Source organism: Carassius auratus, linkage group LG44F (assembly GCF_003368295.1).
Source record: "Carassius auratus strain Wakin linkage group LG44F, ASM336829v1, whole genome shotgun sequence".
Classification (NCBI taxonomy): Eukaryota; Metazoa; Chordata; class Actinopteri; order Cypriniformes; family Cyprinidae; genus Carassius; species Carassius auratus.
Window position 1 is genome coordinate 6,478,097 of NC_039298.1, and position 25,808 is coordinate 6,503,904.

Here is a 25,808-nt window from a genome sequence, read left to right on the forward strand (position 1 = left end):
GCTTTACTAAAGAGGAAATTTTGCTGAGTCATTTATTAACAATACTTGATGTGACCGAATTTACCTCATTACATTTCTCAAGGCAGGAAGTCAATGAACTAAAAATGATTAACATTTCAAATTCACAGACAATTCAGTTAACAATTGCAAAGTTAGTCATAACAAGCTTAATTTTAAGGATAGATTCAAACAGGCATTTCTTTAGCTGCGGATCCTAAACATTTATTGCTCATTTCTTTCTTTATTGATCCATTCAGTCTTCCAGATGTTAAAATCCTGTCATGTTATTTGCATATGTTCTCCTCCTAGCTTATGTAGAAACATATCTCAGAGTGATTAGAGAGAGTGTTTGCCTATTCGTTTTATTTGAAGAGCATGTGGCCTAAAAGAGCTCTTGATATCAGTGTGGACTCACGCAAGCTTCTTTCAGTCTACTCTACAAACATTTCTTAAATGTCTGATGAAAGTATACCATCAACTCTTGGCAGTTTTCATACTTTGGTTTTATTTAGTGAACTCACACACACACACACACACACACACACGAGCTAGCATCAGTGCTTGACCAGTCTACACAGTAGATCACAACTAACTCTGGGACAGTGCTGCATGCCACATTACATTTCATTTCAATAACATTTCCAATCTGAAATTTGTTAAACGTTGTAAAATTGACACATGAAAATAATTTACAAAAACAAAATACTTCACAGTATGGACAGACTTCAGTTTAAGCTTCACCACCAGCCTTTGTACATGGTGATTCTGTGTTTCTGATGCAGTTTAGAGATGACTTTGCCCTCGAAGTCTCCATCATGAGGTCCTCCATTAGAGTCCATGCCGAAATCCTCAAAGTAATGATGCCACGCTCCTTCTTTTGAGGGTCCAAACCCAAACACACTGACCTAAGAGAGAGGAATCATTACATCACACAGAGCCTTACCGGAATACATCTATCATCTGATGTTAACTCGTCTCTATTTGACTCTAACTCTAGCACTCTCTATTCTAATTCTATTCTCAAAAAGAAATCTTTTAAAATAAAACACTAGCTTCTCTCATTTTTTGCATTCATTTGTGTAGTTTTTATTTATTGTACAATTAAAAAAGCAAGAAAAAAGGTCTCACTAGCTTTAATCTTTTTCTATGATATCAGTTTTTAAACTGCTATGTGTACTGTGTTAAGCTGAGTTGTTATATAACTTGTTATAGCACTTGTGTTTTACTATGGTATCATTTACCTTTGCATTTAAACCAGATTACTCAGAGGCAGAATAACATACAAGCATGGCCCTTGATATTTCTAGATCTATAACCGTGCTAGGGACTGATGCGTTTACACTTTGGAAATGAAATGACTGAAGATAGCAGGGAGGGTTCACTCAGTACTCCTCACCTCATCACAGATGTGCAGGGCGAATATTAGAGAAATGAAGCCAGTGGAAGGATATTGTCCATGACTCTGCAGCCAGCTCTCATAGATGTATTTCATAAATGCAGGATGGAGGATCATCACCTTAAAAGAGCAACACAACAGTCCCGTGGGGTAAATCTGCAGATGTTTCTCAATAATAGTAAAAGTTAGCCATTTATACATTCACAGTTGTTCTGCATTGATTTGACACATTTCTCCGAACTTGGATCACTGCTCTCAGATCAGTTGTAAAAACAGATTCTGTTTTCATTCATTTTATATCAATTACAAATGGCATCCATCATTTTCTCAAAACACTGTAGACAGGATCCTCAAATGTTTTCACAATAGTTCATACCGCCAACTAAAACTTGGCTGAAGAAACTGTATTTCTTGGTTTTACACAATCAGCCCAAACACAGGAAATGCAGATTTCCAAGTTGTTTACACATCAACAATTATAAACAGAAAGTCTCAGTCTGCCTGATATATATTAGGGGAGTTACGGTATATAACTCAGACGTCACGGTTCGGTACAGCAGCAGGAAAAAAATAAGCACATTTTTATTATTATTATTATTTTAAACTGGTTTACTGAACAAATTGCTCTTTCTTTAAATAAATTCAATAATAAAAATAAAAATAAAGGGGATAAAAATCTACCTTGGCTTATGCTCTAGTGAGCCCTTTTACATTAGTCCTACTATAAGGTTACAGTTAATAACAGAGCCCAGACTTAAACTGAAGTTTATGTTTAATTTGCATTTCATTTTTTTATGTGACAAGCAACACTCAAAAAAAAAAAAGAAAAAAAAAAAAAAAACGTGTATGCAAACATGTAATTTGCACAAAATGCAGTTTTTAAATTAACTTCTAAATTCTAAATATTCTGATGAAATGTGTCTTTCACACAGTGCCTCAACTCGTTTCACAACATTCATAATGTTTTTCTACAAAACTACCACTGGTTCTGCAACTATTTACCTAAATTTATGTGCCTCTAGAAGCTTGCGTTCTGCAAGTGAACGTCGCTTGATTGTTCATCCCAAAGAAGCACAAAGTCACTTTTACAGACTTTTAAATTAAATGTTCCTCCTGGTGGAATGACCTTCCCAACTCAATCCGAGCAGCTGAGTCCTTAGCCATCTTCAGGAATCGGCTTAAAACACATCTCTTCCAAAAACTAACAATCAAACAAAATCTAACTAGCTTTCTAATCTTTTTGTATTCTGTCTGTTTTAATTTCATTTATTATACAATTAACAAAAGCAAAAAAAGACCTCTGACACTAGCTTGCTCTATTCTTTTTTTATTCTATCTGTATTATTTTTATTTATTATATTATTTAAAACTCCATGCTACGTGTACTGTGTTACCCTAACTGAGACTTGTTATAGCACTTGTGCATCATTGCTCTTTTTGTTGTTTTTGATTGCTTCCACTGTCCTCATGTGTTTTGGATGAAGTTGCTTTGGATAAAAGTGTCTGCTAAATGACTAAATGTAAATAATATCATGTAAATAAACATAAAAATAATAAGACTCACTAACTGGTAAAGTAAAATATAATGAGAACATAATCTTACTGCCGTCTTGCCGCGGCTGAAACACTTTTTGAGCGATGACATGAGATGTTCATTCATGTTCATTTTGCTTTAAAACTAGAAGTAAACGAGACGACTGCAAGGCATTTATACAGCGATCTGTCACCGACTAAAACAGAATATTAAAAAGACATAATTTGAAAGATGAGGCTTTGATTCTTATTAAAAGTAACAATGGAAGTTTTGATCAGTAAACAAGTGCACGGAATAATCATACACCCCTAAAAATAAATAAATAAATAAGTAAATATGTAAATAATGTGTGTGTGTGTGTGTGTGTGTGTGTGTGTGTGTGTGTGTGTGTGTGTGTGTGTGTGTAAAGGAAGGGGTGTACTGAGAGAGAGAGCAACAGTGGAAGAGGTAGGAGGAGAGGAGGAGGGGGTGTAAGAAGAGAAGGAGAAGGAAGGATTGAGGGAGAAGAGATATTTAGATTGAAGGGCAATGTTACGCTGGGAAGAGAAAAAAAGGAAAAAATTCAGGAAGGCTACAGACAGAGCCACCTGATTGACCATGTTATAAATCATGGTCTCTTCTTGGGAGAAGCTGGCCAGAGTGTTCAGCCAAATTAAACCGATCCACAGTGGCTTCAATTATCTGCACATTTCAGAGAGAACAGCAGTAAGTAACTACACCATTCTGGTTCTATGAGTATATTCTAGAGCCTTATTTATTTACAGTTTGTCAAAAAGAGCATTAGACAGCTGCAGCTCATCCAGAACACTGCTGCCAGGATTCTGACTAGAACCAGAAAATCTGAGCATATCACACCAGTCCTCAGGTCCTTACACTGGCTTCCAGTTACATTTAGGATTGATTTTAAACTACTTTTACTCATATATAAGTCACTAAATGACCTAGGACTGAAATATATTGCAGATATGTTCACTGAATATAAACCTAACAGAGCACTCAGATCACTAGGATCGAGTCAGTTAGAAAAACCAAGGGTTCACACAAAATGTCCGAACTGATTGCACTATATTTTACCTATTCACTGTATTTTATGTTAAATCATTTTTTTTAACTGTTTAAAATTAATTTTAAATAAGTATTTTTTTTTCTTTAAATAATTGTAAAAGTTTTAAAATTGCTTATTTTATTTTTGTATTATTTTTCTTCATGGTTATGTTACTTTCTTTTATGTAAAGCACTTTGAATTACCATTGTGAACGACATGTGCTATATAAATAAACTTGCTTTGCCTACAGTGTAAATGTTTCTAATTGTTCAAATTTGTTTTGGCTAGATAAACAAGACTAAATGGACAAGAACATGTCATTGTTGACATTGTGGTCCAGAACAACACCTTTCTCCTTAAAGAAATTCAGCAAAGAATCATAAAAGACAATCAATTTTTTTGTTATATTCACCAAAGCAGTCCTGCCACAAATGATCATGATCTCCACTACAATAGAGCGCAGATTGTTCAGGTATGTGAATGCCACACAGTCTGCACATTTACTGTACAAAACAAAGACATGTATTTCCTGGACATTATAAGTCACACACTGGAAAAGTTTATTCATCTTTGATAGTGATGTATGAAAGTGAGAAAGCTCAAAAACATCCGTTTTTTTTTCTTTCTTTTTTTTATGGAGTTGAATAGCAGTGGAACTCATTATGAGTACCTGTATGTTTCTAGAGATGGAAAGTGTGTGTTCAAAACCCTTCCAACCAAGTGAGTCTTCTTCAAGCAATGGAAGAGGCCTGTGGAGATGTTCAGGCAGAAGCTTGTCATGATGGATTCAACATTCACACCATTTTTTCCCCACAATGCCTGGCTCATGAGAATATATGTTGTGATGTAGATTCAATTCTCTGGCCAGATGTAATTGAGAGACATGGTCAAATTGTTTTATTGACTGCGGTGCATTTATTTATTTATTAATTGAAGAAATTTATTGAAGAACACAAGAACAAGGTGGAGGATCCACTTGCAGTAGGATTTATTGAGAGTACAAATGAAGAACTAACACAGGGATAAGAACAAAAAAATACGTTACAGAAGCATAGACTAGACAACAAAGACTGAAATAACTGGACCAGCAAGATATTTCAGGTCATAGGAAGTTCATGTACAACCTCTGCGATTGCATCTAGGCAGACAGAGAGTACAGAGACGTCATCTTGGGGCGTGACAATTCAGGCTATATGGTACGTCCACACCAGAAGCGAATGAAGCGTTAAGCACCAGTGATTTAAATGTTAAGTCAATGCAAATAGACATCCTGTGAATGAAGCCCTGTTCACACTACCAGTGACACACAGCGACATAATCAGCTGGCGACTTCCGACGACATGAGCAACAGTGACCGTTGGCGAAGGAATGTGGGCGTTTCAAGCAATGCGAGTCAAGCGACAAAAATTGAGAATTCTTCAACTTTATGCAAATAATCAGCAAATTTCGCGAGCAGCAACCAATAGGAGTAAAGAATCTGTCTACGGCGCTCACACGTCACCGTCTCGAGTCAGTGTTGCCAGATTGTAAATGTCCAAGGGCGGAGTTATTTATCTATTCTAAACCAACAACATTTTGACACGACCTGCAAATTACCACAATAGATAACAAGGCGTATTTTTGGACGGAAGCAGTGAGACAAAATACTATCCCATTATTTTCAGTGACTGTCTGCATCGCGGCGCATATTAAAACATATTAAAATTATTTTTAACACTTGCTTTGTCGTGTCTTGTAAAGAAGGAGTTTAGATGTTGCTGTGTGGTGCAGTTAACTCCACATCTGAGCTGCTGTCATTGGAACCCTGCATGTTGCCAGATGTTGAAGGGGTTCTTGCTGTCATCGACCGCAACTAGTGCTTGTTGGCTTTAAAGCAGGGCACTTAACACACCCTGAGGTGCACACGAACACATTTAGAGTGTCTGTAATGAGCCGATTTCTTGTATGAGTAAAGAAGCCCTATTACTGCAACTACCATCATTTAAATTTCCATAAAATTCTGAAATTATCGTACATTACGGGATTTTTTTAATCGTACAAATACGATAATTATCATACGTCTGGCAACACTGTCTCGAGTGCACGCAAGACAGGACAGATTTCCTGAGCGATTTCACTGTTTTATATGATTTGACTGCAACCACACACACATTAACATTAGAGCAAGCAGTAGAAATGCCCACAAGCATCTTCACAGCACGAGTATAGCGACACACATCGAAAAAGTCGATGGCGGTGTGAACAGGGTTTACAGGCAGTGTGATAGACGAGATTTCAATGGAAAACGCGCTTTCTGGCACTTTGACACGTGAAACGCCTGATTAGTGTGAATCGCTCGAGTTGAGTTGTCGTGCTGCATTAACCAATCAGGAGCTTGCTCTAGTAGTGACATGATTTCGATGTAGCGAGCGGAGGGAAAATCCGAAACAAGAATGGAGATCAAAGTCATCGTCGCTGCATGTGGATACCCAGAGCTGTATGATACTTATTCATTCTTTTACAGAAACAGGAATAAAAATGATCTTGCTTGGAAGAGACAGATTAATTGAATAAAGACAAAAGATTACCTGTTAGATTTATCCAAAACGAATTATATTTTATGTTTAACCACTAAAGAGACATCAGAGCCAGTGGCAAATTTCAGAAGGCCTAGCCGAGTCGAGACTGCTCTCGTTCGTAACATGAGCACTGAGCTCCTGCTGATCACTTGGAGCTGATCGTCTCCGAAATCACCGAAACACATTTTTAAATAGGTGCTGTCTTTATAAATAAACTGCATATTTGAGTTTAAAACAACTGCATTCTCACCTGAAATACTTTTAAAACTACACTTCATGACACAATAACAGTAATATTTTGAAATTATGAGAATAAATGGTGGAAATCACAATGTATGAAGACATGAACAAAGAGTAAGGGGGTCTACAGGGCAGAAGTGGAGGGAGGAGAGAGGAAGGCTCAAACAGAGCCACCCCGATTGACCATGTTATAAATCATGGTCTCTTCTTGGGAGAAGCTGGCAAGATTGTTCAGCCAAACTTAAACCGATCCACAGTGGCTTCAATTATCTGCACATTTCAGAGAGAACAGCAGTAAGTAACTACACCATTCAGGTTCTATGAGAATATTCTAGAGCCTTGTCTATTTATAGTTTAATTCTCTAGTGTAAATGTACCTTACTGTTCAAATTGGTTTTAAGAATTGAATTTTTGGGTAGATAAACAAGACTAAATGAACAAGAATATGTCATTGTTGACATTGTGGTCCAGAACAACACCTTTCTCTTCAAAGAAATTCAGTAAAGAATCATAAAAGACAATCAATTTATTTTGTAATATTCAAAACAGGACAGGCTGCATGCTCACAGATGACTTCAGTAGTAGAAACGGAACAGCCAGGGAGCTCACAGGCTGGCGCCTACATAGCACTGAGCTCTGGGGCTTGAGTGGACTTTGGTGCAAGTTCATGGACCGATTCATGGACTGGAACGGGCTCTGGAGCAGACTCACTGCATCTGAAGGAAAATCGTTTTGATCTGTAAGGATATTTTTGCAGCTGGGATGGCGTCGAGAGGCGGGTTGATTAGAAAGTCATCAAGAGGGTGAATGAGGTGTGGAATTGTGTAATTGTTCGGCAAATTAAACAGACCGTTTCTGATAACGTGTAAAAAATCTTGGGGCTGCTTTGCATACGAAAATGAAGTGTACAGCGAACACAGAATTTCCTGTACCAGAATACCCTGAATGAGTGCTGGATGAATAGGCATCGCTTTAAAAAGTTGAAGTGGTGTCAACTTTAGCGAGCCAAATGCCATGATCCAAAATTTTATCATATTGATCACATGATCAATGTTCTGCTATTTAAGATAAAATTCATTAAGAGGAACCAAAGTGTTTATGCGGGGCTGACAGATCGATTATAAGGCATTTGTTAAAAGAGAATTTCCCTAGTGGCCACTCAGATGGGCCAAAGTGAACACTTTTTGTAAATAATATGATAACTGATCATAATATAGATGTGCTCTGCTTGACAGAAACCTGGCTAAAACCTGATGATTACATTATTTTAAATGAGTCCACCCCCCAAGATTATTGTTATAAACACGAGCCGCGTCTAAAAGGCAAAGGGGGAGGTGTTGCTTCAATTTATAATAACGTTTTCAGGATTTCTCAGAGGGCAGGCTTCAAGTATAACTCGTTTGAAGTAATGGTGCTTCATATAACATTATCCAGAGAAACCAATGTTAATGATAAATCCCCTGTTATGTTTGTACTGGCTACTGTATACAGGCCACCAGGGCACCATACAGACTTTATTAAAGAGTTTGGTGATTTTACATCCGAGTTAGTTCTGGCTGCAGATAAAGTCTTAATAGTTGGTGATTTTAATATCCATGTCGATAATGAAAAAGATGTATTGGGATCAGCATTTATAGACATTCTGAACTCTATTGGTGTTAGACAACACGTTTCAGGACCTACTCATTGTCGAAATCATACTCTAGATTTAATACTGTCACATGGAATTGATGTTGATAGTGTTGAAATTATTCAGCCAAGTGATGATATCTCAGATCATTATTTAGTTCTGTGTAAACTCCATATAGCCAAAATTGTAAATTCTACTTCTTGTTACAAGTATCGAAGAACCATCACTTCTACCACAAAAGACAGCTTTTTAAGTTATCTTCCTGATGTATCCGAATTCCTTAGCATATCCAAAACCTCAGAACAACTTGATGATGTAACAGAAACTATGGACTCTCTCTTTTCTAGCACTTTAAATACAGTTGCTCCTTTACGCTTAAGAAAGGTTAAGGAAAACAGTTTGACACCATGGTATAATGAGCATACTCGCACCCTAAAGAGAGCAGCCCGAAAAATGGAGCGCAGCTGGAGGAAAACAAAACTAGAGGTATTTCGTATTGCTTGGCGGGAAAGTAGCATATCCTACCGAAAAGCATTAAAAACTGCTAGATCTGATTACTTTTCTTCTCTTTTAGAAGAAAACAAACATAACCCCAGGTATTTATTCAATACAGTGGCTAAATTAACGAAAAATAAAGCCTCAACAAGTGTTGACATTTCCCAACACCACAGCAGTAATGACTTTATGAACTACTTTACTTCTAAAATCGATACTATTAGAGATAAAATTGCAACCATTCAGCCGTCAGCTACAGTTTCGCATCAGACAGTGCACTATAGACCCCCTGAGGAACAGTTCCACTCATTCTCTACTATAGGAGAGGAAGAATTGTATAAACTTGTTAAATCATCTAAACTTACAACATGTATGTTAGACCCTATACCATCTAAGCTCTTAAAAGAGGTGCTTCCAGAAGTCATAGGTCCTATTCTGACTATTATTAATTCCTCATTGTTATTAGGACATGTCCCCAAAACCTTCAAACTGGCTGTTATTAAGCCTCTCATAAAAAAGCCACAACTTGACCCCAGAGAACTAGTTAATTATAGACCAATCTCGAATCTCCCTTTTCTGTCCAAGATACTAGAAAAGGTGGTATCCTCACAATTATATTCCTTCTTAGAGAAAAATGGTATATGTGAGGATTTCCAGTCAGGATTTAGACCGTATCATAGTACTGAAACTGCTCTCCTTAGAGTTACAAATGATCTGCTCTTATCATCTGATCGTGGGTGTATCTCTCTATTAGTTTTATTGGATCTTAGTGCTGCGTTTGACACAATTGACCACAACATTCTTTTGCATAGACTTGAACACTTTGTTGGCATCAGTGGAAGTGCATTAGCATGGTTTAAATCGTACTTATATGACCGCCATCAGTTCGTAGCAGTGAATGAAGATGTATCATATCGATCACAAGTGCAGTATGGAGTACCTCAAGGCTCAGTTCTAGGGCCGCTACTCTTCACGCTTTATATGTTACCCTTGGGAGATATCATCAGGAAACATGGTGTTAGCTTTCACTGTTATGCTGATGATACGCAGCTCTATATTTCCTCGCAGCCCGGTGAAACACACCAATTTGAAAAACTAATGGAATGCATAGTCGATATAAAAAATTGGATGACGAGTAATTTCTTACTGCTAAATTCAGAAAAAACAGAGGTGTTAATCATAGGGCCTAAAAACTCTACTTGTAATAACCTAGAACACTGTCTAAGACTTGATGGTTGCTCTGTCAATTCTTCGTCATCAGTTAGGAACCTAGGTGTGCTACTTGATCGCAATCTTTCCTTAGAAAGCCACGTTTCTAGCATTTGTAAAACTGCATTTTTCCATCTCAAAAATATATCTAAATTACGGCCTATGCTCTCAATGTCAAATGCAGAAATGTTAATCCATGCATTTATGACTTCAAGGTTAGACTACTGTAATGCTTTATTGGGTGGTTGTTCTGCACGCTTGGTAAACAAACTACAGCTAGTCCAAAATGCAGCAGCAAGAGTTCTTACTAGAACCAGGAAGTATGACCATATTAGCCCGGTCCTGTCCACACTGCACTGGCTCCCTATCAAACATCGTATAGATTTTAAAATATTGCTTATTACTTATAAAGCCCTAAATGGTTTAGCACCTCAGTATTTGAATGAGCTCCTTTTACATTATACTCCTCTACGTCCGCTACGTTCTCAAAACTCAGGCAATTGGATAATACCTAGAATATCAAAATCAACTGCGGGCGGCAGATCCTTTTCCTATTTGGCGCCTAAACTCTGGAATAACCTACCTAACATTGTTCGGGAGGCAGACACACTCTTGCAGTTTAAATCTAGATTAAAGACCCATCTCTTTAACCTGGCATACACATAACATACTAATATGCTTTTAATATCCAAATCCGTTAAAGGATTTTTAGGCTGCATTAATTAGGTAAACTGGAACCGGAACACTTCACATAATACCGTACTTTCTACATCATTAGAAGAATGGCATCTACGCTAATATTTGTCTGTTTCTCTCTTGTTCCGAGGTCACCGTGGCCACCAGATCGAGTCTGTGTCCAGATCAGAGGGTCACTGTAGTCACCCGGATCCAGTACGTATCCAGACCAGATGGTGGATCAGCACCTAGAAAGGACCTCTACTGCCCTGAAAGACAGCGGAGACCAGGACAACTAGAGCCCAGATACAGATCCCCTGTAAAGACCTTGTCTCAGAGGACCACCAGGACAAGACCACAGGAAACAGATGATTCTTCTGCACAATCTGACTTTGCTGCTGTCTGGAATTGAACTACTGGTTTCGTCTGGTCAGAGGAGAACTGGCCCCCCAACTGAGCCTGGTTTCTCCCAAGGTTTTTTTCTCCATTCTGTCACCGATGGAGTTTCGGTTCCTTGCCGCTGTCGCCTCTGGCTTGCTTAGTTGGGGTCACTTCATCTACAGCGATATCGTTGACTTGATTGCAAATTAAAACAGACACTATTTCAACTGAACAGAGATGACATCAATGAATTCAATGATGAACTGCCTTTAACTATCATTTTGCATTATTGAGACACTGTTTTCCAAATGAATGTTGTTCAGTGCTTTGGCGCAATGTATTTTGTTTAAAGCACTATATAAATAAAGGTGAGGTGATTGAAAACTGAGAAGTCAGGAGCAACGAAAAGGCCGATCCTCATTTAAATCCTCGTTTAGTTCTCATCACCTATGAGGAAAGGCAGAACAGTCTATTTCAGAGAAACGGCCGCAGCAATTGACAACTCTGAAAAGAGCAAATAACTATTGCAAACTATCGCAATTTAAAAAAAAAAAAAAGAAACAAACCTTCAAAGTTCAAACCTTTACATGTGATGTCCCCATATTCACATTAACATTCTTTTGTTTGGGTTTAACACATTTTTTGCTTAGATGGAACAGCAGCTAAGCTAATTTTACTCTATTTTCTTTTCTGTTTCTGCCACAGGATTGGCAAACCATGGTACCGAGGAATTAGACAAGCATCAGTGTGGATCCAGCCCTTCCCAAGATAAACAAACACCTGATAAGAGATTATGCAAACCCCTCAGATGAGGCCAACCCTCAGACAACATCCAAAACTACCAAATCTTTCTATAAGGTTGATAGCAACATATAGTCATTGCTGTTAATAGTGTTCACCATCTGTTTGATTACATGACATTAACTAACTACTTGATTTTTATCGTACATAAGTACCATATGGACATCAACTTGTGATCAGTGTCACGGCGCGGTAGAGATGGCGCTGTGGAAAGAACAAGATCTGGGTCCAAGTGCAGGGAAGAGACACTTTATTTTAACAAGAACAAACGAGAACTAAAAGGCCAACACGGCAAAAACAAAACCAAAACAAAATCACAGGGACAAGCAGGAAAACGAGCACGAGAAACACAGGTACATAGACATTACAATATAGCCAGGCAGAGTGGTGGGTGAGACGAGACTATATACTCGTGAACAAACAGGGAACAGCTGTGTGAGTGATAATGTGCACAGGTGTACAGAGTGAGTGGATGCAACAGGTGTACAGAGTGAATAAGGTAATGAGTCAGGGAGCAAGGGAGAAACACAGGTGGAGCAACTAAACAGTAATGAGGTGACAAGGTGGACGGGGTCAGAAAAGGAAAGGAGAGAGCACATGGCACCAAATAAACACAACACAAGCCATGTGCTCACAGAAAGACAAAGACAGAAAGACAGAAGACTGTGACAATCAGTACTAGGGCAGCTACTCTTCACGCTTTATATGTTACCCTTGGGAGATATCATCAGGAAACATGGTGTTAGCTTTCACTGTTATGCTGATGATACTCAGCTCTATATTTCTTCCCGGCCCGGTGAAACACACCAATTTGAAAAACTAGTGGAATGCATAGTCAATATACTGGATGACGAGTAATTTCTTACTCTTAAATTCAGAAAAAAAACAGAGGTGTTAATTATAGGACCTAAAAACTCTACTTGTAATAACCTAGAACACTGTCTTAGACTTGATGGCTGCTCTGTCAATTCTTCGTCATCAGTTAGGAACCTAGGTGTGCTACTTGATCGCAATCTTTCCTTAGAAAGCCACGTTTCTAGTATTTGTAAAACTGCATTTTTCCATATCAAAAGAGAAAGGACCTCTACTGCCCTGAAAGACAGCGGAGATCAGGACAACTAGAGCCCAGATACAGATCCCCTGTAAAGACCTTGTATCAGAGGAGCACCAGGACAAGACCACAGGAAACAGATGATTCTTCTGCACAATCTGACTTTGCTGCAGCCTGGAATTGAACTACTGGTTTCGTCTGGTCAGAGGAGAACTGGCCCCCCAACTGAGCCTGGTTTCTCCCAAGGTTTTTTTCTCCATTAAGTCACCGATGGAGTTTCGGTTCCTTGCCGCTGTCGCCTCTGGCTTGCTTAGTTGGGGTCACTTCATCTACAGCGATATCGTTGACTTGATTGCAAATAAATGCACAGACATTATTTAACTGAACAGAGATGACATCTCTAAATTCATTTACATTACATTTACATGCGACTTACATTTACTAATTATGAAAGAGGTCGCACGCCTCTGGAGCAACTAGGGGTTAAGTGTCTTGCTCAGGGACACATTGGTGTCTCACAGTGGATTCGAACCCGGGTCTCTCACACCAATGGCATGTGTCTTATCCACTGCGCCAACACCACCCCTGAATTCAATGATGAACTAATTTTGCATTATTGACTCACTGTTTTCCTAATGAATGTTGTTCAGTTGCTTTGACGCAATGTATTTTGTTTAAAGCGCTATATAAATAAAGGTGACTTGACTTGACTTGACATGAAACAATCAACATGACGTAACCTGAGATGAGCAGGAAACAGTGCATTCATGAACCGTGACAGTTACATTGTTTTTTTATGCTTCACAGGTGTGTAGTCTGTAGAGTGTAAACTCTCATGGGAAACACTCAAGCTGTGAAGATGGCAGAACAACAGAAAGAAGCAGTCATTGGAATGCAGCGGCGGCTATGACTGAGTCCTACATGAAAGAAACAGAAGCTGTGTTTCGAACAGCCTATCATTTGGCCCCCCAAAAACAGACCCTTTTCTGACCCTGAGAGCCACATTGAGCTGCAAGAATTAAATGGTATAAAAATGGGCTCGATACGTGCTGCCAATGAGATGCAGAGCGAAATCATCAATAGCATCATGGCGTCATCGAGTAAGTTAGCTATCATAATTGACGCGGCCTCTTCTTTAAGTCACAAAGCTGTCATAATAGTTTCAATTAAAGCATAATTCAAGAAGAAAGCCCTGAATTCATATTCCTTGAGCTTGCTGAACTGGAAAATCAGAGAGCAGATATCATAGCAGAGGGTTTACTCAATTGTTTAATGAATGCTGGCTTTATAGAAGAATGGCTTCTTGAAAACTGGGTAGCATTTGTGACTGATGGCACCAGCATCATGTTAGGAAAAAAGTCAGGAGTAGCAACCAGGTTGACCTTGAAATTCCCAAAGCTTTTTGCATGACACTTTATGAACCATAGACTTGAACTAGCTGTGTCAGATGCAGTTGATAAACTCTGCAAATCACTTTATAGCATTTATGCACAAGCTACATTCTCTGTATAGTATGTCAAACAAAAATGAGCATGAACTCAAAGAGGCAGCAGCTGAGGTAGGGTCTCACTTCTTCACAGTTGTACGCTAGTCTTGGATGTACGCTGGGTGGCCAGTAACTTTCTGACTGTTCGTGCTGTTTCACCATCACTGGGAGCTTTTGTGCTGCACTTTAAGAATGCTTGTTCTGATGAGAGGATGTCCAACAAAGAGAATCAAATGAACAGAGGTTTATTGGACCGTGTTCAAAGTCCTGAATTTCTTTGTAAACTATGATACACCCCATGAACTTAAGTGTCCTGCCACAATAGCTTTAGGCTCGTTCTGTAACTCTGTGTAAACAGAGTGATACATTCATTTAGAGAGAGTCCAGTTGAGAAATATGGTGATCTATAGCTTTGAAAAGAAATACAAAGCTCAAGCCTATCAGTTCATGACAGTTCATACAAAGCCAATGTTTATCAATGCTTGTCTTTCAAAGATGAAACTATCAAGTACCTAAGTATCCTTGATCAGAGTAAATGGCCATTCAAACCCCAGCATCCACCATGATGAAGAACAAGTGAAGCGGCTGTGCAAGCGATTTAATTTGTGCACAGACCAAGCACTGAATGGGATGTGGGACCTACTGGAAGAGCCCAGCAGTGTGCCCAATAGCCTAAAACCACTTATTTACTGTATGAAAACATTCCCTGTCAGCACAGCAGGGTGTGAGAGAAACTTTAGCCTTATGCTACTACTGGTCTCAAACATATCAAACTTGATGATAAACATATATACATCAATATACTGTAGTACATGGGTAAAACCTACACTGACAGTAAATCTTGTGTTCAGATTCAGTTATTTCATAGTATTTCAACTACCTTAGGTTAAGTACCTTGAACCAAAATATGAACTCTTATTAAGAAACCATGCATTGGGTATAAGAGTATACAGCACTGTGCTTTTCATGAATATGTTGTAAAATGTATATATTTTTGTTCATTATATTAAGCTAAATGTTGTTTTTAGCATATTGTTTTAAATATATTGTTGAATTCTTTTAATGTTGATGATATTTTAAACCAAATATTGTTAGTTTTTTTTTTTTTTTTTACATATTGTTTTAAAAAATATTGTTGAATTCTCTGAATGATGATGATGATATTTTAATGTATGTTAAAAATAAACTAATTTCTAGCTCAAACACCATGTTTGCCTTACTTTGAATATATCTTATAATCATGCATTAGTCGTGTAGGAACAGTAATATTTGCAAAAATGCCCCGGCAAAGAATCTACTACTACTTACAAGGTGAGAAAATAATGTTGATGGATGGAGGAATAAGGAATAGTTTACTCAAAATTCATCATTACTTTATGTAGTTGTCTCTTCCTATAGTCTGTAGGTCAGTATTGATTGCAAAATCTGCACCTCTTCTGTGGCTAATATTATTTTCATAATGATCCTCACTCTGTGAAGTCAGGCAGCAGAAGTTAAGTGCCAGTGTGGACATACTACTCATTTTGGGGGTTTTTATAACACTGTTTATAACACACGGTGTTCATCCTTTGCTGGAATGCTATAATACAATTGTGGACATAAATTAAGAGTATACCCACATCTCCAGGGACAACTACACCACTGCATACAAGTAATGTGAAGAATACAAATTATTTTAGGAAACTCAATATTAAAGGGGGGATGAAATGCTCATTTTCAATAAAATTGCTCATCTCCTGTTAATCTTGAGTACCTATAGATTAGTACTGCATCCTTCATATCTCCAAAAAGCCTTAAGTTTTATTATATTTATAAGAGAAAAATAGTCTGAGACAATTTTTTTCGGAAAAACACAAGCCGCTAGAGGCGTGACGTGTGGGCGGAGCTAAAGAATCATGAGCGCCAGTAGGCTTTTGTGTTGAGAGCGTTTGGAAGCTGTGACATTACCGTGAGGTCAAAATCAACCAAAACAAACCATGGCTTACAGTCAGATTCAGCGTATATTTATGATCCAGAATCAGATCCAGATTTTGAGCGGGGCTCGAACCCAGGTCTCCTCTAACAAGGAGGTTAAATGGCTACAGCCACTAGCGTCTGTTGCTAGTGCATCTCTTGAGATCGGGGAGTGAAGTTTACCTGCACAGCACTAACGAGGTTTACTTGATGTGCTTACGCGCTGATAGCTAAGTTAACAACACAGAGATATTTTAAGCAGTTTTACACACCGCCTGCGGTTCCAACACACGATCGTGACCCTTTTTCGTTGGGACTGCATTATCCTTAAGAAATAAACGATACGCAAATCCGGCGTCCAACTGGGCCTTGTTTGTAAAACAAGCATCTTCGAAATGCAGGGAACAAACACAAACACTTGCACAACTCCGTTGATGCTCTGTAAAAATAAACTCCATCCACTGGTCCCTTAATGCTGTTTCTCTTTTGGTAATCTGTGCAGGGTTGTCTTGCCCTCAGGACCCATATAAGGAAATTCCGCTCCATCTAACGTCACACAGAGCCATACTCGAAAAAACTTTCCGAAACTTGTGACAAACCGGAAGGAGTATTTTTGGAACAGAAATACTCCTTCAAACGTACAACTTAATTTTTGAAACTTTGTCCATGTTTAGCATGGGAATCAAACTCTTTAACAGTGTAAAAAACTCAGTATGCATGAAATAGCATTTCACCCCCCCTTTAATACTCACACTGACATTAAATGCCACAGTTTAATGTACAAATGTATTTATAAAATTCCACACACACAGATATGCTTTTATTTGTGCATGTAACACAAACTATCTATGGGATATAGGTTGGCTGCTTGTCCAACAAAGCTCCTTTTACTCACAACCAGATTTTATTCTAATGACCAGAATTTAATAAGAGCATAAATGAAGAACTAACCCGGGACATTAGGATACACCAGGAAACAAAGACCAACACCGAACAGGGCAAACGCAGGGGTATAAAAACAAGAGTTAACAAGGGGTGGAGCCAATATATCACTATGACAACAAACAAGGCAGAAGAGGAAACAGGAACTAAACACAGGAAGTTTAAACAGAAACACTGGGGGCAGAAGATCACGGATGGAGAATGTCAGTTATGCCTACCTTATTCCTGTCTGCTTTAATTGATGGTTTCACATACATGTACGTCCTGAGAGTAAATGTAAAAAAAAAAAAAAAGTTAAATTAAATCCAACATAAAATAAGAAATATATATATATATGTGTGTGTGTGTGTGTGTGTGTGTGTGTGTGTGTGTTATAGATGTAAACAATGTTTGATGACACACACAGTTTGGTTTAAATACATTAAAGCGTTTCAGAGTTAGGGCTACATTTTGAAGTGCTCTTCATTGAAATTGTTTGCAAGATATTTGAGAATGGTTTGACTAATCAACTTAAACTTAAGTTTTTACTGTTAAGATTTGAAGTTGATCTGCTTCAATTTTTGCAAAGATCAGAGCAACACACTAGAAGACTGAAAAGGTAGGTTTCTCATATGGTATTTTGGAGCTTGACAGCACCAGTTCTTATTTTCTTTATATAAACGAGTGGCCAGAATATTCTTCTCAAATCACAGCCTTCACAAATAAATACATAAAAAGTTGTGTGTGTTGAATGATATGGGTTTTAAGAAAAAAAAAATATATAGAATTTTCATTTTTGGTTGAACTATTCCTTTAAGCTCACCAAAACAGTTTAGATAACAACAGGGGTTTAAGTTATAAGACTGGTATTTCTTTCCAAATATGACCATTGTTGTCAATGTCAAATTTATTTATATAGCACTATTAAACTCAACCATGGGTTGACCAATGTGCTGCACAATAAAAACATTTCAACAGACAGTACAAAATAATTACTAAAGGAAACAGTACAGTAGAAAGCCAACAACATCAAGCCGCAGAAGCTGTTAATGTAAAGCTGAGAAACATGAGGAACAGGTCTCACAGATCAATGTGTCTGGTGGTGAAGATGCTGATGAGCCACTGCAGATCCAGAATCTTAAAGGGTAACAGAATGAGGTGAGTCGTCTCGTCCATGTCCACAGCGCTCTCGGGGTAGATGACACGGTGAGTGGTCTTAGAGCCCACGTCCTGCTCAAAACCATCTGTTGGGCCCTCATTCATCCTGAGATAACAACACACAGGTAACACAGATGAACACAGTTTGGCTAAATGATAAGAGTATTTAATACATTTACATTCACATTATATTTAGTCATTTAGCAGACCCTTTTATCCAAAGCGACATACAGAGGACAATGGAAGCAATCAAACTCAACAAAAGAGCAATCATATATAAGTGCTATAAAGTCTCAATTAGCTTAATGCAATACACAAAGTAAGTTGATTTTATATAATATAATAAAAAAACAGAATAGAAAAATAATAGAGCAAGCTAGTGTAAGAGGCCTCTTTTGTTGATTGTATAATAAATAAAAAGAAAACAGACAGATAAAATACAAATACAAAAATTGCTGTTGTTTTATTTTGAGATAACAAGCAGTGTTTATGTTAGCAATGCAAATGTCAAATCTATCCCACAGTGCTATCCAAATTAGCATTGGCTGTTTTCTGTGACAGTGGACGCACGTAGTACCTTATAACGAAGTCTTGTGAGTCTATGAGCGGCCCATAATGGGATCCATTGAGGTTGCCCGAGTTGCCCACCACAGCACAGGTCCTGCAGCGGCTGGGACTGCTGTCGGAGTAGTGCTCTTTATCTGGGAAGAGGGATAACAACACCTCCACCACTTTGTTGTAGTTGGCTACAGTTGATTCGTTTTGTAGACTCTGTTAAACATTTTAAAACAATGTGACAAAATTGGGAGTTACACGTAAAATTGATTATTGTTCGTGCTGTAATACATTTCACAAAATCTGCATAAAAAGGAGACTCATATGTCATATATATACAGTGATGTAACATTACATCTTCCATAGTACCAAACAGAGCAAGCAAAGTTTTATTTAAAAATTTTTTTATGAAAGACCAAGACCAAAAGCTAAATCTTGAAATCCCAAGCACTTGCCAAACTCACAATCAGGTAACACATATCAGATCAGCAATACAATCATGACAACCTCAATGTGGTTTCTTGTATATTTCATGATAAACAGTGTATGAGCATGTGCGATCCGAGCAGGTCCATCTGGACACCAAGTGTTTCTATGTAAGCAGAGCTTCTAAGAGCAGCTGGACTGAGATGATGTCTTCACTAACAGGCGATCGGCTCTTTTATTCAGAATTTGATATTGTTCTGCCATATTCTGTGCTGTTGGGAACGCAGTGTGTTTTTAACTGTGTGACGTCACACACCTTCAGTTTCCTGCTCAGAGAACCAAGTGGTGTTTCCAGCATTTAGACTGAAACTGGATTTATTTTCAACAAGCAACGGACACATTTAGATTCATGAAGCTTTTTCATCTCCTCTTGAACAGGGAAACTAATCAATGGAAGTTTTTAAGAGTACTGAATCGTGAAACTTCTCTTTACATGGGCTTTTTGCCCTAATATTATACAGGATAATCAAATAGGAAAGTAGTGGGCCAGACTTGAACCTGCATGCCATTGAGAACACAAAAACTCTTACACAATATTTGATCTATTACTATACTAACAGCATCACATTATCATTTTGTGACATATGATATCACAAGAACATTGACTTGCCTGATTCCTGCCAATTGAATGCAAAAAAAAAGAAAGAAAGTGTTCCTGTAGTTTAGATGCTAGCAATACCTAGGTCATGGGTTCAGTTCTGAGTGAACACTTATATTTGAAAAATATGTAGCTCAAATGCACTCTATGAATGTGTCAGTGTAATTGTAAATGATGAATAAACAGCACAGCTACTGTTCCACACAGTTACACAGACTGAAGAGCCTTGTGCTTACCCTCCACCACCAATAGGTTTGCCAGTCCAGTCGGCTGTTCTTGGTGTTAAGTGTCACATTGGCAGAGGGTTTATATCTTTGAGAAAACCACAAAAGATCCTCCGAATCCATTGCACAGTTACAGACACATGAATCTGTGAGAAAACTCCTAGTAGATGTTTGGCAGAAGAGAAGTATACAGATAGTGCTGGCGACGCTGACAAACACAGCGACTCGGTGAAGAGTTCTTTTGTTAATCATCTTGTTATATGTGTGCTGTTTGAATGAAATGTTTTAAATGGTTTCTTCCTGAAAGCAGAGGAAGAAAGAGTTAAAAAAAACTTATTAGACCGATGTGCTCATACTCTCTCTGCACTCATTGTCAACATTAACTATTACACATTTTCATCTTAAACTACACAGGAAAAATGCATATAGCCAATTGTTTTGCTGTATTCTATTATTAACAAAATATTAGTTTAATTGTTCATATCAATGTTATTATTAACCTTAAAAAAAAGCCCTTAGGACATGATGAGACAGAACAAGATTTTCAAGTTTGATGACGTGAGGCGCACTGTGCTTTTTCAAAAGAATACAGAATACCCAAGACCTGTCACTCTTGTTTTGAATGTGGGAAAATGCAAGGCTTAATATGGCCGCTCTATTGAAGGAGCCTTGCCTTCTGAGTAAAGGAGCCGATTGCTATCCAGAGAAGTCATTGCATTACTGCGGCTGCCATCAGAAAACCCGTTTGCAATAGAGTTGTGGAACTATGATGTCACTTTGTAGGAAAAAACCCAGAAGTGAGTTAGCATTTCAGCATTTCTGGTCCCAAAGTCAAAGGGTTTTTTTACAATATCCAAAACCTCACTCACTCTGCTGTTATTTAATAGATTAAATGCACTAGAATCTTATTGAATAGAACATGGAGACACATTTTTAATTAAAATATTCATATTAATCGAGGATTTATTGACCTTTAATGCACCTTTTTCGAAAATACATGCTTTCACATGTCCTTTAGTTAGGACTTTTTCATTTATTCATGTCTCATTTCAGTTTTAGTTTGGCTCTAGTTTTATATTTATTAGAGATTATAAGAAAAGGTTCATGTAGCATGGATTTGAATTCACAAACAGAGTAAATCATTTTCACTGAACATGTTAAAGTAAGTTTGATAAAGTTGTGTGAAGCGTGGAGCTGGGGACGCTGAAGGCGAGCGACCCTAGTTTAGCTTTAGTTCTGGAGCCTTTATTTAGGCTTCAAAATTCTCCAAAGTTATATTTCTTTGTGAAGGTTATCTTGATGGACAAAACATGTCAGTGTCATGAACTATGGCTGAACACAGAGCTTTTTTGCGATAACCCAAAAGCCTTTGTAAAAGTGTGACGCTAACCGCTGATCCTCCTACGGCGTGACGTCACAGTTCCCCCATAGAAACAGTCTGCATTCAGAGACAAGCAAATATGCTTTTTCTGATGCTATTTGAGCAGAAGAAACAACATTAATGCAACAGTTCTCAGATTTAATTGGTGATTTTAAATATTACATTTAATAAGTCTACAGTTTTGAACTTTCCCCATTCAAAGAGATTAGAGCTGCAGTTGGATGTCTGAGAGGCATTTCAAAGATGTCCACTAAGTGAAATTATTTGTAATAAAAAAAAAAAATACCCTGCAGCACTGCTGTTTTCTAAATTAAAAATATTAAAATATTAAAAATTAAAAACATATTCTGTCAGATCAGAGCTTTGGACGACATTATAGGCTGATCTATGAGGGTGTAGTCCAGCTTAACCAATTAAGATATGTTTTACTTTAATTTAAAATGTAAAGTTCACTTTGACATGCACTACTGGTCAAAAGTTTGGGAGAATAAAGCTTTTATTTTTTATTTATTTTATTTTTTTCTTACAGGAGTTTCTTATGCTCTTCAAGGCAGCATTTATTTGATTAAAAATACAGGGTAAAAATAATAATATATAAATAATATTAATAATAAATAATAATAAATAATACTGTGAAATATTATTATGATGTAAAATAACTGTTTTCTATTTTAATATACATTAAATTTTAATTTATTCCTCTGATGTGCAGCTGTATTTTCAGCATCATTACTCCAGTATTCCGTGCCACATGATCTTCAGAAATTATTCTAATATGCTGATTTTTGTAAAAAAAAAATTTGGAACCTGATACTTTTTCAGGATTCTTTGATAAATAAAAGTTAGAAAGAAGAGCATTTATTGTAAAAATATATATTTTCTAACATTATACACTACTGTTCAAAAGAATGAGGTCAGTATATTTGTACTCTTTCTTTTTTACAACTTTTATTCAGCAAGGATATGCTAAATTGTTAAGAATTGATAGCAAGGATTTATAAGATTTTGCAAGATTACTGTTGTTGTTTTTTTCTGTATTTTTGATTAACAAAAAAACTGCAGCGTTGAAGAGCAGAAAAGGCTTCTTTAAAAAAACATTTAAAGTCTTTTAAACTTTTAAGCGGTAGTGTATATCTGAAGAGAAACAGAACTACAAACAGGCTGGTAAAACTGAAACAAGGTCCAGAGATCTGTTACCTGTGAGAAGAATCTGTAAACAAATGATTTGTTCTTCCGTTTGTTAACCAACTTCCATTTCGAAGAGTTCAGTTTACAGAGAAATCATGCCCGTGTGAGCCCTTACTAATGGCAGAGTCTTAGATGACTTACTAAAACACAGGAGAGTGATCACTACAGTACAGTGAGTCAGGTGAAAATATAAATATGTAAACTTCACTATACACTATAATCTCTAGCAAGCACGTTTGACCAGTTTAACCCGATTCCAAACACACACCCACCCTCTTGTAACGTGTTACATTTCATATATTATGGCAAAAGGAAAAAAAGGGAGGCAATATTTTATTTTTTAATTGCTGATTCTTGAGTACTGGGATAAAACAATTTACATGACTGAACTACAGAATTATTTAAGCTTAACCTGTTTAAATTGTTCTGGGGTTTTCTTTCTCACAAGACTTGCCTGTAAATTAATGTGTCAACATTAAAAGATACAATATAATATGTGCTATGGTCTTACAGAGGGAGACAATAATAATCCACAATAAAAAGTCTTTAAAGTTGTAATCCACATAAAACTCAGGCAAGACGATACAGATAGTAAAATCAAACATTAACTAATATCTGACCAAATACTGAACAGAAAGAAGACTATTAAATAAGGCAGCTGACAAGTGAAAAACAGGTGGAGGAAGTTAATTAATCATGACTAATGAGCAAATGAATCAAAAACCACAGAAACAAACAAGTCAGAAGAAAGGGAATCACAGAACAGATCATAATCATAAAAGTTCACCCCCTCCCGGAATGGCACGTCCTCGTGCCAACAAAAAATTCCAGGGAGGGTGGGGGTTCAAGATTAATTGCAGCAAGATTAATGTTTAATGAGCCAAAAGAATTACACGTCACACCTCTGTTTACCAATAGCTGCTCGAAAAAAAAATTCAAGGCATTGATGTTTGCCTACAAAACTACCACTGGTTCTGCACCCATTTACATAAATTTGTTACTTCAGACTTATGTGACCTCTAGAAGCTTGCATTCAGCAAGTGAAAGTCGCTTGATTGTTCATCCCAAAGAAGCACAAAGTCACTTTTACGGACTTTTAAATTAAATGTTCCTCCTGGTGGAATGACCTCCCCAACTCAATCCCAGCAGCTGAGTCCTTAGCCATCTTCAAGAATCGGCTTAAAACACATCTCTTCCATCTTTATTTGACCCTCTAACTTTAACAGTCTCTATTCTAATTCTATTTTTTTTTTAATCTAATCACCTTTCTAATCTTTTGTATTCTATTTTCTTTTCATTTATTATGCAATTGCATATGTGTGTGTGTGTGTGTGTGTGTGTGTGTGTATGTGTAAAGACCTCTAACTAGCTTGCTCTATTCTTTTTTTATTCTATCTGTTTTCTTTTTATTTATTATTGTTATTATTATTATTATTATTATTTAAAATCCCTTGCTACATGCACTCTGTTAACCTAACTGAGACTTGTTATAGCACTTTAATATCATTGCTCTTTTTGTTGTTTTTGATTTCTTCCACTGTCTTCATCTGTAAGTCACTTTGGATAAAAGCGTCTCCTAAATTAATAAATGTAATGTAATGTAATGTAATGGTTCAATACGTTGTCATGGGGCAGATAAAGGGCAGGCAACGGAGACAGAGCATAGTCCATGGTGCCAGGGTGGAGTAGATGGAGGGAGGAGCCAGGGAGGAGCCTGGAGCAGGAGGAGGCAGATGGAAATCCAGAGGCCAGCCAGGATACCAGCCCACAGAGGAGACAACAGCGGGAGGAGTCATGGTGGAGAAGGGGCCAACCACACCAGGGGGCTGACTGACGGAGACTTTACAGGGGATCTGTATCTGGGGCTCTAGTTGTCCTGGTCCCTGCTTTCTTTAAGGGTTGTAGAGGTCCTTTCTGGGTGCTGTTCCACCATCTGGTCTGCATACAAACTGGATCCGACTGACTGCAGTGACCTTGGAATAAGAGAGAAACAGACTAATATTAGCGTAGATGCCATTCTTCTAATGATGTAGCAAGTACATCAGTTGTTATGGGAAGTGTTCCCAGTTCCGGTTTACCTAATTGATGCAGCCTAAAAATACTTTAACGGATTTGGATATTAAAAGCATATTAGTATGTTATGTGTATGTGTCACGGAGGCGAACCCCGTGATTCCCGCTACTGGCCAGCAGAGGGCTCCATCTCCTGAATATTGACTCTCACACTCACTTATACTGATTCGCACTACACTACCCATCATCCCCGTGCCTCGGACTCTGATCATCACACAGGTGCAGCTCATTGGCACGGGTATATAAGCTGCACTACTCCTTCAGTCAAACGCGAAGTCTTGTTTTGTTCCGGCTGACATTTCCAAGCGTTATTTCCCGTGTTTGATTTCCTGTTTACCAGTTCTGTTTGCCTACCGTCTCTTGAACCATTGCTGCCTGCCTCTTGACCTTGGATTGTTTATTGGACTCTGAATATTGCCTGCTACCCCGATCTTCTGCCTGTGTTTGATGACGATTCTGGTTATCTCTACTATTGTGTTTGCTGGTACTGATCCCTGCCTGTACGACCACAAGCTATTCAATAAAGCCTGCAAAATGGATTCCCCGTCTAGTGATGAATTGTTACAGAAGACTTCGCCACAACCGAATCCAGCGGCTTACGATCATCTGTGTGCTACTATGGCAGCTCAGGCAAGTCAAATCGCTGCTAACCAGCATCAATTGAATCGTCTGACTTCAATCACTGAGGAACTGGTAAAGGCTGTTCAAAACCTCCACAGCACTGCCGTGACGTCACCTCCACCTGCAGCGGTCGCCATTTCCCACGCGGCA

The 25,808-nt window shown here is 37.9% G+C and overlaps 1 protein-coding gene across 1 annotated transcript; it reads right to left on the bottom strand.

Annotated features, from left to right (window-relative positions):
- Positions 1-15: 15 nt before the first annotated feature.
- On the bottom strand, positions 16-23,157 carry LOC113068420 (CMP-N-acetylneuraminate-beta-galactosamide-alpha-2,3-sialyltransferase 1-like). The gene is made up of 7 exons (XM_026241202.1): positions 22,975-23,157; positions 20,409-20,696; positions 19,111-19,304; positions 18,460-18,639; positions 17,615-17,660; positions 1,397-1,516; positions 16-905 (listed from the first exon to the last, which is right to left on the bottom strand). Exons 2-7 carry the CDS (start codon positions 20,646-20,648, stop codon positions 738-740), a joined length of 948 nt encoding a protein of 315 aa, XP_026096987.1. The 5' UTR covers positions 20,649-20,696; positions 22,975-23,157; the 3' UTR covers positions 16-737.
- Positions 23,158-25,808: the final 2,651 nt, after the last annotated feature.

Bases quoted from the DNA above. Each gene is read 5' to 3' on its own strand.
- LOC113068420 (XM_026241202.1), bottom strand. From the start codon at position 20,648: ATGATTAACAAAAGAACTCTTCACCGAGTCGCTGTGTTTGTCAGCGTC. The intron at 18,640-19,110 runs GTACTACGTGCG...TTGTTATCTCAG, and splicing joins TCACAAGACTTCGTTATAAG to GATGAATGAGGGCCCAACAG. The intron at 1,517-17,614 runs GTAGGCATAACT...TGCTCTTTTAAG, and splicing joins TTAAAGCAGACAGGAATAAG to GTGATGATCCTCCATCCTGC.